At 48.7% G+C, this 13,859-nt stretch overlaps 3 protein-coding genes across 6 annotated transcripts; all 3 read right to left on the bottom strand.

The window, feature by feature from the left end:
* Positions 1–2,216: 2,216 nt before the first annotated feature.
* On the bottom strand, positions 2,217–3,071 carry FVEG_02752 (hypothetical protein; the record flags this gene model as incomplete). The annotated part of the gene is made up of 4 exons (XM_018890208.1): positions 2,217–2,287; positions 2,360–2,437; positions 2,503–2,668; positions 2,994–3,071. The coding sequence occupies 4 exons, from the start codon at positions 3,069–3,071 to the stop codon at positions 2,217–2,219; spliced, it is 393 nt and encodes a 130-aa protein (XP_018746491.1).
* A 2,384-nt stretch (positions 3,072–5,455) lies between these two features.
* On the bottom strand, positions 5,456–9,295 carry FVEG_02753 (3-dehydroquinate dehydratase I). Of its 4 annotated transcripts, none has more exons than XM_018890211.1 (2): positions 9,188–9,295; positions 5,456–9,014 (listed from the first exon to the last, which is right to left on the bottom strand). In XM_018890211.1, the coding sequence occupies exon 2, from the start codon at positions 8,593–8,595 to the stop codon at positions 6,316–6,318; it is 2,280 nt and encodes a 759-aa protein (XP_018746494.1). In that variant the 5' UTR covers positions 8,596–9,014; positions 9,188–9,295; the 3' UTR covers positions 5,456–6,315. The 4 variants fall into 4 exon arrangements, with proteins under 4 accessions (XP_018746494.1, XP_018746492.1, XP_018746493.1 ...); XM_018890209.1 differs by having other exon boundaries at positions 9,066–9,294; XM_018890210.1 differs by having other exon boundaries at positions 5,456–9,005; positions 9,066–9,294.
* Positions 9,296–12,521: 3,226 nt separating this feature from the next.
* On the bottom strand, positions 12,522–13,081 carry FVEG_02754 (hypothetical protein; the record flags this gene model as incomplete). Its single annotated transcript, XM_018890213.1, has 2 exons — positions 12,900–13,081; positions 12,522–12,848 (listed from the first exon to the last, which is right to left on the bottom strand). Exons 1-2 carry the CDS (start codon positions 13,047–13,049, stop codon positions 12,522–12,524), a joined length of 477 nt encoding a protein of 158 aa, XP_018746496.1. The 5' UTR covers positions 13,050–13,081.
* Positions 13,082–13,859: the final 778 nt, after the last annotated feature.

The following is a 13,859-nucleotide window of genomic DNA, read 5'->3' as shown; positions in this document are numbered from 1 at the left end:
TGGGTTGGATCCAGAAGGCTTCGGGTGTGTTCTGCTGTGGGCTAGATTGGTGAGTCGTCTAGGTAGGTAAGGTAAGGTAAGGTAAGGTAGCAACCCAAGTTAGAAAGAGCCCGGTGAAGATGGTCCAAGCTCTTGGTTTCTGCCTGTCATTTGGTGGCGCTGTCGAAGCTTCCTTCCATTTGCACAGCGTGCTTTCAGTCACACAGGGCTCCTGTCTGTCAGACTTTCTCTGACAGCGGCAGCGATGAATGAACAGCAGTGGAGATGATGGAAGTCAGGCACCACCTACTAAGGGAGGTACGTAGAGACGGGCTCGTAGGGTGCCTGGATTAGCGGACGCTTCGCTTAAGCATAGCGGGAACAGCGTTGTTCGGGGCTTGACTGGGGCTGTACCTAAGGACCCTCTGTCTTGACAGTGGAAACTCGGGGCCGGCGGGCACCGAATGGAACGGACGACAACCACCTCAGTGCAATTGCGATAGGTTAGTAGCTGCTTGTGCTTTTTTGGTGAGCCTGAAACTCTAGAGCGAGGATCTAGGAGTTTCTGTCACAAACATGGAAGCTTTTGCTGCCGTGGTCGACGTCCTAAGCAACTATCGCACGACGTCCATCCAATGGCATCACGTTTTATCGCATACATGCACCTGCATATAGTGTTTCAAAGACGCAACTGAAGCTTGAGGGCTCCGCATAAACAACCCAGACAAGAATAGGTTCACTGGATTTAGCCTCGCTTCTCTGAATTGGTAGAAAACATGGCCGAAACTAGGTATCAAACGACTGAGATCAACATCAGGCTTCTCTGTCGTTTCCGCGAAGGACTTACAGACCGCTCGTTGACATTACATCCTGGGTAACTAGTTATGTATCATCCCAACTAACCGATGGCTGTTGGTTGGTGCCATCGATTAGTGAAAGGATCCTAGCGAGATGCCTGGAACCTGGATATCCTTATCAATATCGGGCTCTCCTAAGTCGCAGTGCGTCGTTCCCGTACGGGTTGCTACCTTGATTCTCTTAGTCCAGACTTAATTCATCTTCTGGGCCTCCCCTCTCACCTCAATGACAGGCGACGACATACATCGTATCCTCAGACGGCCATTTCGAATCTCCAAAACGATCTTCCTTCTTCCCCTGGCCAGGGCGCACAGCAACAGCAACTCCGGACGTGTGGATATCTCCGGAGCAGTCTCTTCGTTCCCCTTGTAGTTGCTCCTGGCTCGACCTATTATTACCAAGCGGAAGTTATCCATAAGACTTAGTGTCCACAGTTCGGAGCTGCATGATCTAAGCTTTCAAGAGTCGGCCGAGAGACTAGCGGGAGCAATAAGAATAAATGAGACTTCCTAAGCGCCACGCTCTACCCAAGTTGGTGGAATCTAGCGGCTGCTACTGTTGTTTATCAGGGCCATTTCCATTGACGCCCAGTCCGCATTCCTGTGTCTCAGGGGCTCTAAGGCACTGATTAGTTATGATACGATGGATGTTCATTCTCCCAACGTGACTTGAACACTCCAACAGCACTCCACTCCGGCCGAGATGTCCCCTGGTACGTAACAGGTTCAATGGAGCCGCGAGGAGCTATCGGCAACACCCTCCTAGCATTTCGATCTACATAGCTGAACTCTCTAGACTACGGAGTAGACTCTTCGGTTTTTTCTCTTTCTCGGATCACCCTTGGAACTGATCAGCAGGGCTGACTACCTATCAACCAAGCTGAGTTTCATAACTTGGGGATCGATACTGGCCCTGTTATGGTAGCTCACAACTATATCTTCACAAAAAAAAAAAAAAAAAAAAAGCAAAGCATGACATGGACGCATCGGACCTGCATATGTGGGGGATACACCAGCATCTTCTGCAGCCACAAACAAGGCTTATATAAAGAACTGGCGCTTCACCATTCTCTGTGTCTTGTTGATCAGGACTGAAAGATTGGTGAGGACTATATCTATCTAGTCTCCTACGGAGTACTCCGTACTGTCCTTCTTGTTAATCTTGATCCCCTACGACCCTGCTTCATAGGCCATAGGCTTCAAGTCGTCATGAGGCTACTGACATCCTGGCAGCCTGGCAGGCCTGGCTAGTATTGGCGTGTGGTGCGTGCTTTTTGCACTTCTCATGGTACGTCGGCTCTATCTCCCGATTTGGACTTTGAGGCCGCCTGAGACCCTGGGACTGTGCATGGGTTTCTTAGTATCCTTGTCAATCCACGTTCAGGTGGCTTTGCCTCTGCCGCACCAGACCTCGCCTCGACACCCTGCCCAAACAAATCCCTCGAACTCTGCTATTGTGACGCGGTGCTAATCGTCAATGTTCACACTAAAGACTGGCCGGTGCTTGAAAGTGCGGTACGTACATATAGTCAATGCCGAGCGCATTGAAGCTTGATAATAGGCTAAACCCAACAGGTTCCCGGCTTGCGAAGTCTCCACGGCTGTTTAGACCAGAGCTTAGCATGGTGGTTTTCTAGAAGGACAGTCACCAGTGTGCAAGCGATACTCAATGCCGGCTCTCCCTGGCCTTTCCTGTCTCTACCGGGTACATCCACTTTACCCCAGGTGCTCGATTCGTACCCGGTATACGGTGTAGGTTGGCCAAGTATCGAACCATTCTCACACTCCCAAGTCCTAAGCCTGAGGAGGACTCTCTGTCTTTGCTGAGCTAACTAGCACACGAATAGCCGGCCTGAGTGGCTCACCTAAATATGAAACCAGTCGCGTATTTGGATGTGGCTTGTTTGAGATCATCGTCTTCACTTTCACAAACAAACGACGTGAACTTGACCACTTGTTAGTGGATTGCTGGGTTTCTGCTGGGCCTTACGGATACCCGAAAATATATGCTCTGCTTGCTACAAACTCAACTATGGACTTTGCACTAGTGCAGTGTCTTTTGTCGGGATAGAGGTGAGATGAGAGTGGGCAACGCAGAGAGCGCCAACAGCTAGGAGCACTTGCATATCACGAAAGGCTATATTCATATCTACATACACACTTGTTATAGGGAACCGCGTTATAACCAGTCAATGATACACGTCTGTAATCGACATCACCCTTGGGACCTGTCATGTGCGTTGCGGCAACTCACGCAAGAGCTGCCCGAGATCTTGGCTCACGAGGATACGCTGCTATCGGCAACATGAGATGGGTCACAATCTTGAGCTTGGATACAGCGAATAGTTTGTGGTGTCCAGCTGATCAGTGCATTCATATTCACCCTATTCTCTACGAAGACGAGTTGGGCGCTCTCTGCTGCTCAGTCGTCTTTTCGACACTGCAGCTCTTAGTAACTTAACTCATGATCAGCACTTGCAATTCTTTGCCAGTTCCGCACGCTCGTTAACAGGACAGCTACCTAGGTCCAGGGCAAACATGCATAGGATACAAACTCACAGTGGTTCATTCTCCACCTAGAGGTGGAGGTTCTCCAGTTCGCTTGGATTCAGAATTCAGCTGCCGTTGTCAGGATTATTGAGCATAGCAGTTAGAACTGTAATCGTCGTGTTCATACGACTCGAATTCCAGAGAATAGTCTTCCGTGGTGACTAGGCGATACTGGCAGTCGTCGTCAGGCATCGGACCTCCACACGTATCAGTGAGTCCACTACCATAGCATTCGAGGTGTACACGCTCACGATATCCATACACGACTAAGTACTCGAGCTAAGATTAACTGACACTGGCCATTTTGTGTGTGTATCAGTCGACCAATTCCATGCTGTCGAAGGTTGACTATCACGAGATTTCTGAAACTTGTTGCTGGCCCTGAATGGCTTGAGCCTTGGTCATGGTGATCTGTCGCCAGATGTTTATAAAAGTGCAAAGGGGATATACCGACTTATCGCTCACCAAGGAACCAGCAGTTACAGAGATGCTCACCGGAGACATTTTAATCATGGGCGCTTGAGACTGTCATTTCATACATACTTGTATGCACTGCATCGTCTCTATCACATCCCCACCCGCCCCTGGAATGGCCTTGATGACTTACATTGTTAATTCAGTCACCGGTTTCCTTTCAGATCGTCGGGGAAGACGGCCCTCGAAGCCTAAGTAGACTCTACCTGATACACTTCAATCTTGATTTACTACAAAGGCGTGTCGCGAGCCTCGTGGCGGGGTTTGTCTCTCTACGAGCCCCATGTGTGTGGGTTTGCAGTCTAGATGCCTCTCACTGCAGCATTAGCATGTTTCCTTATTCAAAGATGGCTGCAGCTTGGCTCAAACCAGGGGTCAGGCTGTCTGTGGCAAACAAGCCAGTGATGGCTACGCGTGAAGTGACACTACGTACTTGTTTCTACCTTGTCGAGGCATCTGCAGAGGTCCTCTCATCATCTGAACTTACTGGGCCTTGATAGGGAGAACAACATGGTGTTGTTTCGTTCATCTCATCTCGTCTCGTCTCGTCTCGTCTCACTCAGTCTCACTCAGTCTCATTCAGTCTCCAGTATGCATACATATACACACAGTACATACAACATCATTTTCACCTTCGTTCACGCCCCCTATTTCTTGCCGTTAGAAGGGACCATGCCAGAGTTTTCCGATTTTGACATGTACGGGTCCCTGATCGTTGTTCAAGAGACACAAGATCCGCCTCCCCGAAACGCGTAGCTCTAAGGTTCTCACGAGTTTGTTTTGTTCCCTTGTTTATCCAACAATATACATCTTACAGAATATGCGCTTGCCGGTTGGCATGGACACTCGTGACGAAATGGTATCCATTCATCAGGGAAGCCAAGCCAAGGTTCAGTCATTACAGAATAGAACTGCCGGATAAAAACGTGCATATTATCCGAACTCAGTTCATTGAGAAACTTGCTCCTTATCTCGAGTATCCGTATGAGACATTATAATATTCCCAGGATGGCCCCTCTTATCTCACCATACATTTTCTCTTCTCCTACGGGCAGTCCTAGACTCGGCTACAGCATTACTTTTTTTTCTCTCTCCCTCTTCAACGGGGCCATAGCCGTCCTTTACCGCCAATATCTTGAACAGAGCCAAACATAGAAAATTCTATGGGCCCTCTGGTAAATATATACAGATACAGATACCTATACCGACACTTGCAATGAGGCAAATAGCCACCCACATGGACCAGGGTAAAGCAACCCCAACCAAGCGCCCTGAATCTCACACAGCGTCTAAACCCATCTCAGTCGGAGCCTGGGCAGATGCCTGCAAATGACAGATGAGGCATTTGGCAAGGGCCATGCGGGCTCACGGAAACCTTGCGGGGCTACGGTATACAGTACAGGTCTTGCAGCTAAAAGTTTATGAGAAACGATGGTGGTCCATATGCAAAACATAATTGAGTCTTAATCGAACCAGATAATGGCCTCGTTCTCAGATGGGCACAACCTGCCAAGGAGATGGTCAGCAGGGTGACGAGGATCCTCAGACTTTCTAAAACTTTGAATGAGTACACAAAGAGTAAACAACATCAACTAGTGGAGCAAAGTGTTTTCAAATCTCGTCATCTTGAGCTTCGGTGGTATTTGCCAGAAGCGTCTATGTAATACTTGACTGACATATAGGTGATTTCCAACCCACTGGTTCTCGTATACATCCCGTATCATCATATCGTAGTCAATCTTGCATGGGCAGGTCTATACTTAGATTGTTGTAGCCCATGGGTAGGTAGTTAAAAAAGAATAGATAAATGTAACAGATCGGGAAGGTTCATAACGAAAAAAGTTGAACCTCCGCGCTCATATCTGTGGAGGTCGGCGGTCCTAGGATTGGTGGTGACGGTTCACGCCGCCGCCGTTACAATAAGAGCCCACTCTATAGGGTCCCCTGTACGTGTTTAGCAGGGGTCGTCTGCACACCAGATCGGCATCCATCCAAGATGCAACTGTGCGACCCCCTCTCACGCATGACAGCCGCCTAGAGCGCCTCATCTCGAACACCCAATCCTATGGCTGGAAGCCAGACTGCGATAAGTCTAATGTGGCCAAGAATCTCTTCGCTGGCAGACAGTCAAAGTAGAGCTCCCAAGCGGTCTCGATGGCAGTCGGCGCGTGGCGTCAGGAACCTTGGGCGCGCATATAACGGGGACAGTTCCTTGTTTGTTACCCGGCTGGGCCCTTTGTAGCGGAAGCCTCGTGGATATCTTCTGGCTTCAAGCGCCTAGCCTGCGGCGCTTCGGACATCCACCCTATTCTGTCTCCAATGTCCCAGAGTCGATTGACCCCGATAACAGATGAACCTAGCAGGTATGGCCACTGTTCTCCTTTATGGCGAACACGCGGGCTGCCTGTCGTCGGTGATTGACGTGATCTTTTTCGCAAGTCTTGCCCGACTCCTTTCAAACGCCGTAGCGATGACTTCCGCTTGCCAGTCTAACAAAGCTATAGGGCACATTTTGCCCAACGAGTAACCTCAAGCTTTCGACCGTTGTAAATGCTGCGACATCGTCCGCTCCATAGGCAGCGAATCCGTTTTTCTCAGCGATGAGCCCTGGGTCAGAACTCTTCCTGACAGCGCCGTCTGCCAGGTCAAGAAACACCTTCTTCGTGTTGGTTGCTCCCTTGGGTCCGACTCCTCCAAAGGCTCGTAGCAACATACCAACTAGATGACTCTTTTCCGAACTAAGAGCTGACACGATGACAAAAGGCGCACTATCGTCTTCTACTGAGCGTGCACGTTGCAGACTTTCGAGGCTGATAAACGGCTCGATGGGAGGCGCATTTCGAGCAAGATTACTAGGTGTGCGGAAGCCAACAGTATAGATCTTGGAGATCTTGAGAGCTCTCATGGCGAAGAATACAGGGGCTGCATCATCTGAAGAAGATGCCATGACAACGGCCGAGCGGCCGAAGTACGCGGATGGCGCCAGGTCTCTTGTAAGTGTGCTGAGAATACCCTTCCATCCAGCATTGTCGAATACAAGGGAGGTCGACGAGCCTAAACCAGACTGGCTGCCGAGATCAACCGAGTCGTTCTGTCGTTGTCGTGGGCTCGATGGCATTGAGCCCGGAGACGACGATCTGGATGAGGTGCCTGACTGGACCACGATGGTGTCGACAACTCCGATAACGCGAGCCGCCTCCGTCAAGATTGGCCCATTGCCACCGTTCAACCCAGCGAAGAATGGGCTAACCTTTGTCAATGCATTATGTGGTAGACCCGGATTGAGATAAGCGCCTCCGAAATGTTTCTGATTACACCATGTCTCCAAACTCCTTGGGTTGTTTGGATGCCTTTCGACAACTGCAAATTGATGTGGAAGACCCAGTTCGTTTATACACTTTTCATAAAAGGGAGCCTGCGGTGTGGCGTTTCGAGACGACGAGCTGTTGATGCCATAGATGCGCTTTCGTGGTAGTTGACCCAGAAGTGATAAAGCAGCATTGATCTCGGCAGCGCTCAATTGCCCGGGAGCAGCGATGAGAGGAAGAAGTGGGTGGGTGATAGGTGTGAAGACGGGGTTCAGAGTCCTTGAGAACTGACCAACTTCGCCCATGTTGACGGCGGAGAAGGGTGGTGCATTGGGGTACTCGGCACGCATCTTGGAACGGAAATACTCTAGCTCGAAGTTCTCGTTGTGTTCGTTGATTATAGCAATCATCTTGATGATATCGGCGTAGGGGATAGATCTTTGGAACACCTCCTGAGCATACGTCGACGGCCATCTGAAATTGCCTGAAAAGTCGTGGAACGCCGACATGATGCGAGAGTTTCCCCGCTGCTCATGGAGCTTCTTGCGGATCTCTTCTGGAAGCCAAAGTTCTACATCAATGTATTCTACACCCCACTGAATCGCACGGTAGAGGTATTCGTAGTACAGCTCGGGTTTGTCCATGGGGAACCTTCCATTCTCTCTTACACACCGTGTTGTGAAGATAATGGGAAGCTCTGTCCGCTGGCGGAGGAGCATAACCTGTTCTCCAACATAGCTGAGGCTGGGGACTTCCGAATAGTTGCCATCGCCAACTGGTTCTCTGAGTAAATCAACTCTGATCTCAACCGCATCAGCGCCAACAGTTAGGATATCGATATTAGGCAGAGCGGCGTGAACATCCGGGAAGGTGGTGGAGATGAAATAGGTTCTCGGCTTTGCCATGAGAGCTTCATGGTAGTTAATCTGACCCAAAGTAAATGAGATAAATCTAGCCAGGTCGCGACGGAAGAACGGGGATTCGGTATAGAGGAATTCGTAGTCGCAATGGGTGGAAAGTTGGGTGTCAGGAGGCATCCCTAGATTCACACAGTGAGTATTTATTGCAACAACGAGATTGCGATTGCGTGCAGCAACGTCTGACTTCGCTTCGTTTGCTGCAACTCCTACGACGAAACCAGAATCCTCAGACGAGACCTCGTCGAACCCATTCCGTGTTCTGCACGGTGTACCCAGCACCTCTGCGAAGACCGAGACGATGTGTTCTTGGCCTGGTCCATGCACAATGACGACGATTCTAGAGTCTCCCTTTGCCGGTGTGCTTCCAAACGTGCTCTCGTTGACCATTACTGGACTCGAACTCGACCGGTCGATCTGCATAGTGGTTGGTTCGGTGGCGCCATTTAAGGCAATTGAGGGCGTCGGTCCAGGAAGGGTTTCCGCTAATATCGATTGAACGGCGGCCATTTTGTATGGTTTCTCTTTCTTCCCTTTTTTGGCCCGTGCAGTAGAAACGTTCCACTTCGAGTTCCGTCTTTATTACAGCTTTGCGCGGGAGCTATTCGCAGTGTCCTTCTCTACACTGAATGCACTGCCGTCCCAAGCAGGCGCCTTGAATGCGCTGGAAGATGTCTCTCTCGATAGGAGGCTCGATGATTGATTTTCGGCACTTTGTCAAGCTCGTTATCGATTCTCGGTGGGTTTCTCGTATGCGGCGCAACGTTCGACGTTGTCGCGATGAGGATTTGGGAAGTAAATGGTGGAGTAGCGGCGGTTCGTGCTTCGAGTTGCTGTTGTAGTTCAGATTCCAGGTCTGATCAGACAAAGTATTAGGAAATTCTATGTGAATTAGGATTGAGTCGCAAAAAGTTGGCTCTCTATGATGGCTGACAATGGTAAGTAGGTAGTTGTAGAGGGTTAAAGAAGTGAGTGCGGACCCTTTGTTGTGGGGATGATTTCCCGAGTATGGGGTAAAGTTTGAGGTTTGATGAGGGAAGAGAAAGAGGAAGGTAAAAAGGATGGTAGGACTGTTTTTGAGTTTTCGGGGGTACTTGCTCACCTAGGTATGAATGAAGGCGACTACCTAATCAGAGCAAGAATTATATGTCCCGGGGCTATAAGGCGCAGTGCAGGCAAGGCAGTAATAGCATGATGGGACGGACGGAGGTTGATGAGGGAAGTGATGCAAAGACTAAGACTAGGCCAAGACCCAGAGTATGTATGTATGTAAAGTCGCTAGCGAGTGCCAAGCGATGAATATTTGACCGATGGGATGGTGTTTGAGCCGACTCAGATGGTCAAAGCGAAACAAGGGACGTATGTACTCTGTACAATAGGCGGGATTAGATCCCTGACGATACCTGATGGAGCTGATGGACAAGGGCAGTGGATTGTCCCCGGTGGAGACGAAACGAAGCGAACGAGGCTTGGGAAGATGGAGACAGAGAAGACGGGATGGAGATGAGCAATGGATACTGAAGAAAAGCGTCGGTGCCGAAGAGCAAGACTGGTTATGGGCCAGGATTAGACCGTTATCGTTGGTGGAAGGGCGGCAATCAAGTCAAGCGGCGTGGGCGAGGTGATATTTTCCACCACCAGGCGACCGAGGAGACGCCCGTCTTGAGCTTGTCAACCGCTGCGTTGGAATATGGAGTAAAAAGTATATCTGAGGCTGCATAATATCTACATATGTATGTATGTCTATCTATCTATCTTATCTATAGGTAGGTAGTCATGTCGTCTGCGATATCGCTAGGTATGGATGGATGGTATGGTATGGAGAGGATACTCTGAGATTGTTTCTCATAATAATGCTATATGTTATGATATTATCCGTACCTTCGTACGTATACTCATCGTAACTAATGCCAGGATGATCAACTATGGTTCCAATATATCCGTCGTGGGGGTTGGATTTGGGGTTGACCCAACGTACCTAGGTAATTAGCTCTTTCGGTCAACACATCTATTTCCCGATCAAACCATAACTAGAAACTCTTTCCCTTAGTCTAGCAGATCGTCATTCGCAATCTTCCTTATGCCATGCAATATAACAGCAGCATGATAACTATGACATGCCATGGAATTATGTATGACCTCGCAAGCGGCCGACCCTTGGCCCACGGGGACCAACACTAGAGAAAATGCATTTGCAGTGGACGGATTATTTGGGGGCACCAGGTCCATGAACGGCGTCTTGTCTTTTCTTACGATACCTTGATACTTTACAGCAAGATTCCTCAAAAGGAATAAGAAAAAAGCGCCACAAAGAGATGTTGATGTCCTGTAGTTCAATGGGGGTGGGGGCCCGTCCCCATGGAAGGGTCGAAGCTTTTGGATTTATAATTCTCCATAGCCTCTGATAGATGGAGTTCCCAGGACTAGAATTATCCTCCAATCAGATCTGGCAAGTCTCCGCATATTGCTCTGGTTAAGGTGTCAGTCCGCGTTTTTGTTTCGAGTGGTTCCCACTTCACTTCTCTCCTGGCTCTTGTTCTATGTTTCAAAGCCCATGCGATACCATCAGCATGATAATGGCATCCATCGTCCATGACCAACTGGACAGGTTGCATTCGGCGCAACGTTTATTATCTCAGGGGGCTATGACCAGTTGATATTGCTGCTACGTACATACCTATGTATGTCCATGTGGTCTCAGGATGAGCATTAACCTAATATCCAACCCCAGCACCGCCCACTTTGTTTCTTATTAACACTGGCGTGATATTGTCTTACTTCACGGGATCTTCGTTTCGCTACAGAATATGTTTCGGTGGTAATCATTGGGCGAGTACATACGCATCAGATGGACGGATATCGTCTCGCCGTTCTCTCCGGTGCTACGCTGCGTTAGTCTTGAGCGGCTCACGACTATCTTGTTCAGTGGAGATCCCATGCCATGTCTCTCGACTCCTCGTCTAAGTCGCGGCAGAGCTTCACGGGACGGAACACGAACGGAAAAGTTACAGAGGCTCGAGAGACGTTACGTGTTCGTCTCATAAGCAATCTCCGCGAGACTTGATACTACGTCGTTGTCACGGGAGTTGGCAGTCTGTAGTTGATTCTGCGGTCGTATTTCCTAAATGTCGCTTGGACATGCTCCAAGTAGATGGATTCTTCCCAATCTGGGCAATGTGCCGGATATGCACAGAAGCGGTTTTCCGTCTATACATGCCAACAGCTGCCCAATGGGTCACCTCTGCAGGATGCATGCAATGCCGTTGAGAAAGTCAATCTTGATCTGCCGTTGATGAACGGTATTTCAGCGTCGTATCGTATATGTTTCTCGGGTGTTCTGTGACAAAACATTGGTTCGATACTTACCTCCTCACTCAGACTCTGATACGTAAGACTTTCTTCTCCAGCTATAACGATCTCAGTATCGGAACTCTAAGTTTCCGGGGGGCGCGTCTGTTACAGATACATTACTTGACGTGAAATCCTTACCCCGTCGTGTTTCGTTAAATTCCTGACGTCTCCGGCCCCATATAATCGGCCCAGGCTGAAGCATGGTCCCTTACAAACGGCTTATCCAGCCAGTTAGTCCACGAATGAGACTGGGCCAACTTCTACACATCTATCTTGGCGAGGAATCACCACAGGCTGGATCCAGAGCTCGCTTCTCAAGTTCTCTGCATGTCAATTCTTTTACGACCAACAAGCTTGTTAATTGGCGTCTGGTACGACCCATGCGAGCTCGTGTCAGTATGTATGTTCCGTCCAATAATTCATATACCAGTGACAAACAAGACTTGGCTCTGCTTGGCGTCCGTCAAGCTTTGTCTTTTAAGTTTTGCCGGGCGAGTCTACGTTTTTGCCTGATATTTTCCACCGTTCGGATATTTTGGATAATATTCTGGATTGGATCGTGATCATGGATTTTGGGGTAAACTTTTGAGCATTGCATACCTACATTAGTACATCAGCTATCGGAAGCAACTTGAGCAGTATTGCATCATATCTTGGTCGAGATAAGCAGGTACCGAGTGACAAATGTCAACCTTACCTTATCTTCCGTTCCCACGCTCGCTCACTTGTCATTTCTGAGACCAGAGACCGATCATGTTACCTTCGGTATCAATCAGCCGAGCAAAATACCCCATCCCTCCTCCGATGGCCGTCTTTGGACTTGGCGACGGTTAATATGGATGGATGCTCACTCAACTCGCTTCAAGCTTTCCACCTCGTGATGGAGCGGGCGCACTTACATGGCAGTCTTACTACCAATTGTTAGATAGACCTGTTGCCTCCTCTATTTACTATTTACTATATTTATTTAGTTATATTTATATATTTCCTTAGATATAGTTTATCTATAAAGTAAACCTAAAGAATTTCCTAGAAATCTAGCTAGGCTATATAAGCCCGAGCTTCTTTTAATCTAGATAGATAAATTAAGTTACTTCTTTCATCTTAACTCCAATCGCATTGGCCTTTGCCAGGGTCTCTTCGCAATCCAGTACGCATAGGGTTGGCAAAACGGGCAGAGCACCTGGTTTGTCGGGATTGTTGTTGATGACATGATATTCGTCATCATGTTCCAGAAATGCCCCGTGGAGGGTCTTGCCCTTGCTAAAGAAGTGCATACTCTTGACGCAGTCGGCGACGGCCTTTTGAGGCTCAGGTACAAACTCCCAGCCGAAGAGGTCCATGTACAAGGCTTTGGCCCGAGGAACATCACGCACTGGAACCTCGAGCCAGCAAATTTGGCCGAGTGTTTCCTTCATTGAGGTTAGCTTGGTGTGTTGTATGTTAACGTCGGTACTACGTACCTGGACGAGGTGTTCTTCACACATTGTGGGTGGCCGTGTTTTGATTTGGGATTGGTATATGGCTCTGGTATAAGCTGAATGGTCTTCTATTCGAGGAGCGATTGCTGCAGCACTCAAATATATATACCTCGGGCTCCTGATTACCTCCATTTTTGACAACTACCTATCTTGATCAATTAACGAAATTCCGTCAGAGGCGGTTGCTGCCTGATCATGGCTTGTCTTGGAGCCAATGGTTATCCCCTTGGCTGAGACTAAGGCACATGACCTGGCGTTAAGCTCGCGCCAAGATACCACGATGAAACGCGTGCCCAGTCGGGTCGATTGGTGAACTCTCGTTTTTACGCGGGGCTGAGTTCTCGGAGCTGGGAAACTGTCAAGCGGCGGACAAATTGTTAGGGAATTTGTTGAGTTAAACAACATGGGTGGTACCAGTGTCATGAAACGATATCCTCTTGAACAAACCGCTGGTTGTAACTTATGAAGGACCTAAGTTATGGATTGCATCGCAGCGGATGGATGGATGTTGTATTGGCAGCCCGATAATACCATGGAAAGTTGTAGCGGATAAATCAGTGAGCCCGTTGACTGTCCAGGCGGTCTGGACGCCATCCATGTATATAGCTCTCAATGTGGTTTTGGGTTTGTGCGTTGATCATTTGAACTTCCACGTCATACAGAGAACCGTCACAGACAACACCAGGAATATGTAAATGCAGTCACTTGACAGGAAATGCACGGGTTATACTTCACCACAGTTCATTAACTTGGATACCAACATCAGCAAATAATTGTCCTTGAATATAACTAGTACCTACGTCGATGTCTTTCATATGATTCTCTGCAGGGTAGGGTCTATCAAAGGAACACTCATGCTAGGCGAAGCACAAACAAGTGATAGCCTAAAGGCTCGAAGTTGTCCCAACGCTTAGCTTTTGTATGTGTAAGTCCCAAAGTCCA

This window comes from Fusarium verticillioides, chromosome 5, assembly GCF_000149555.1.
Source record: "Fusarium verticillioides 7600 chromosome 5, whole genome shotgun sequence".
Lineage (NCBI taxonomy): Eukaryota > Fungi > Ascomycota > Sordariomycetes > Hypocreales > Nectriaceae > Fusarium > Fusarium verticillioides.
Note: the sequence above shows the minus strand (reverse complement) of the source record. Positions and strands in the feature narration are given on the sequence as shown.

Coding starts and splice junctions, on each gene's coding strand:
- FVEG_02753 (XM_018890211.1), bottom strand. CDS start 8,595: ATGGCCGCCGTTCAATCGATATTAGCGGAAACCCTTCCTGGACCGACG.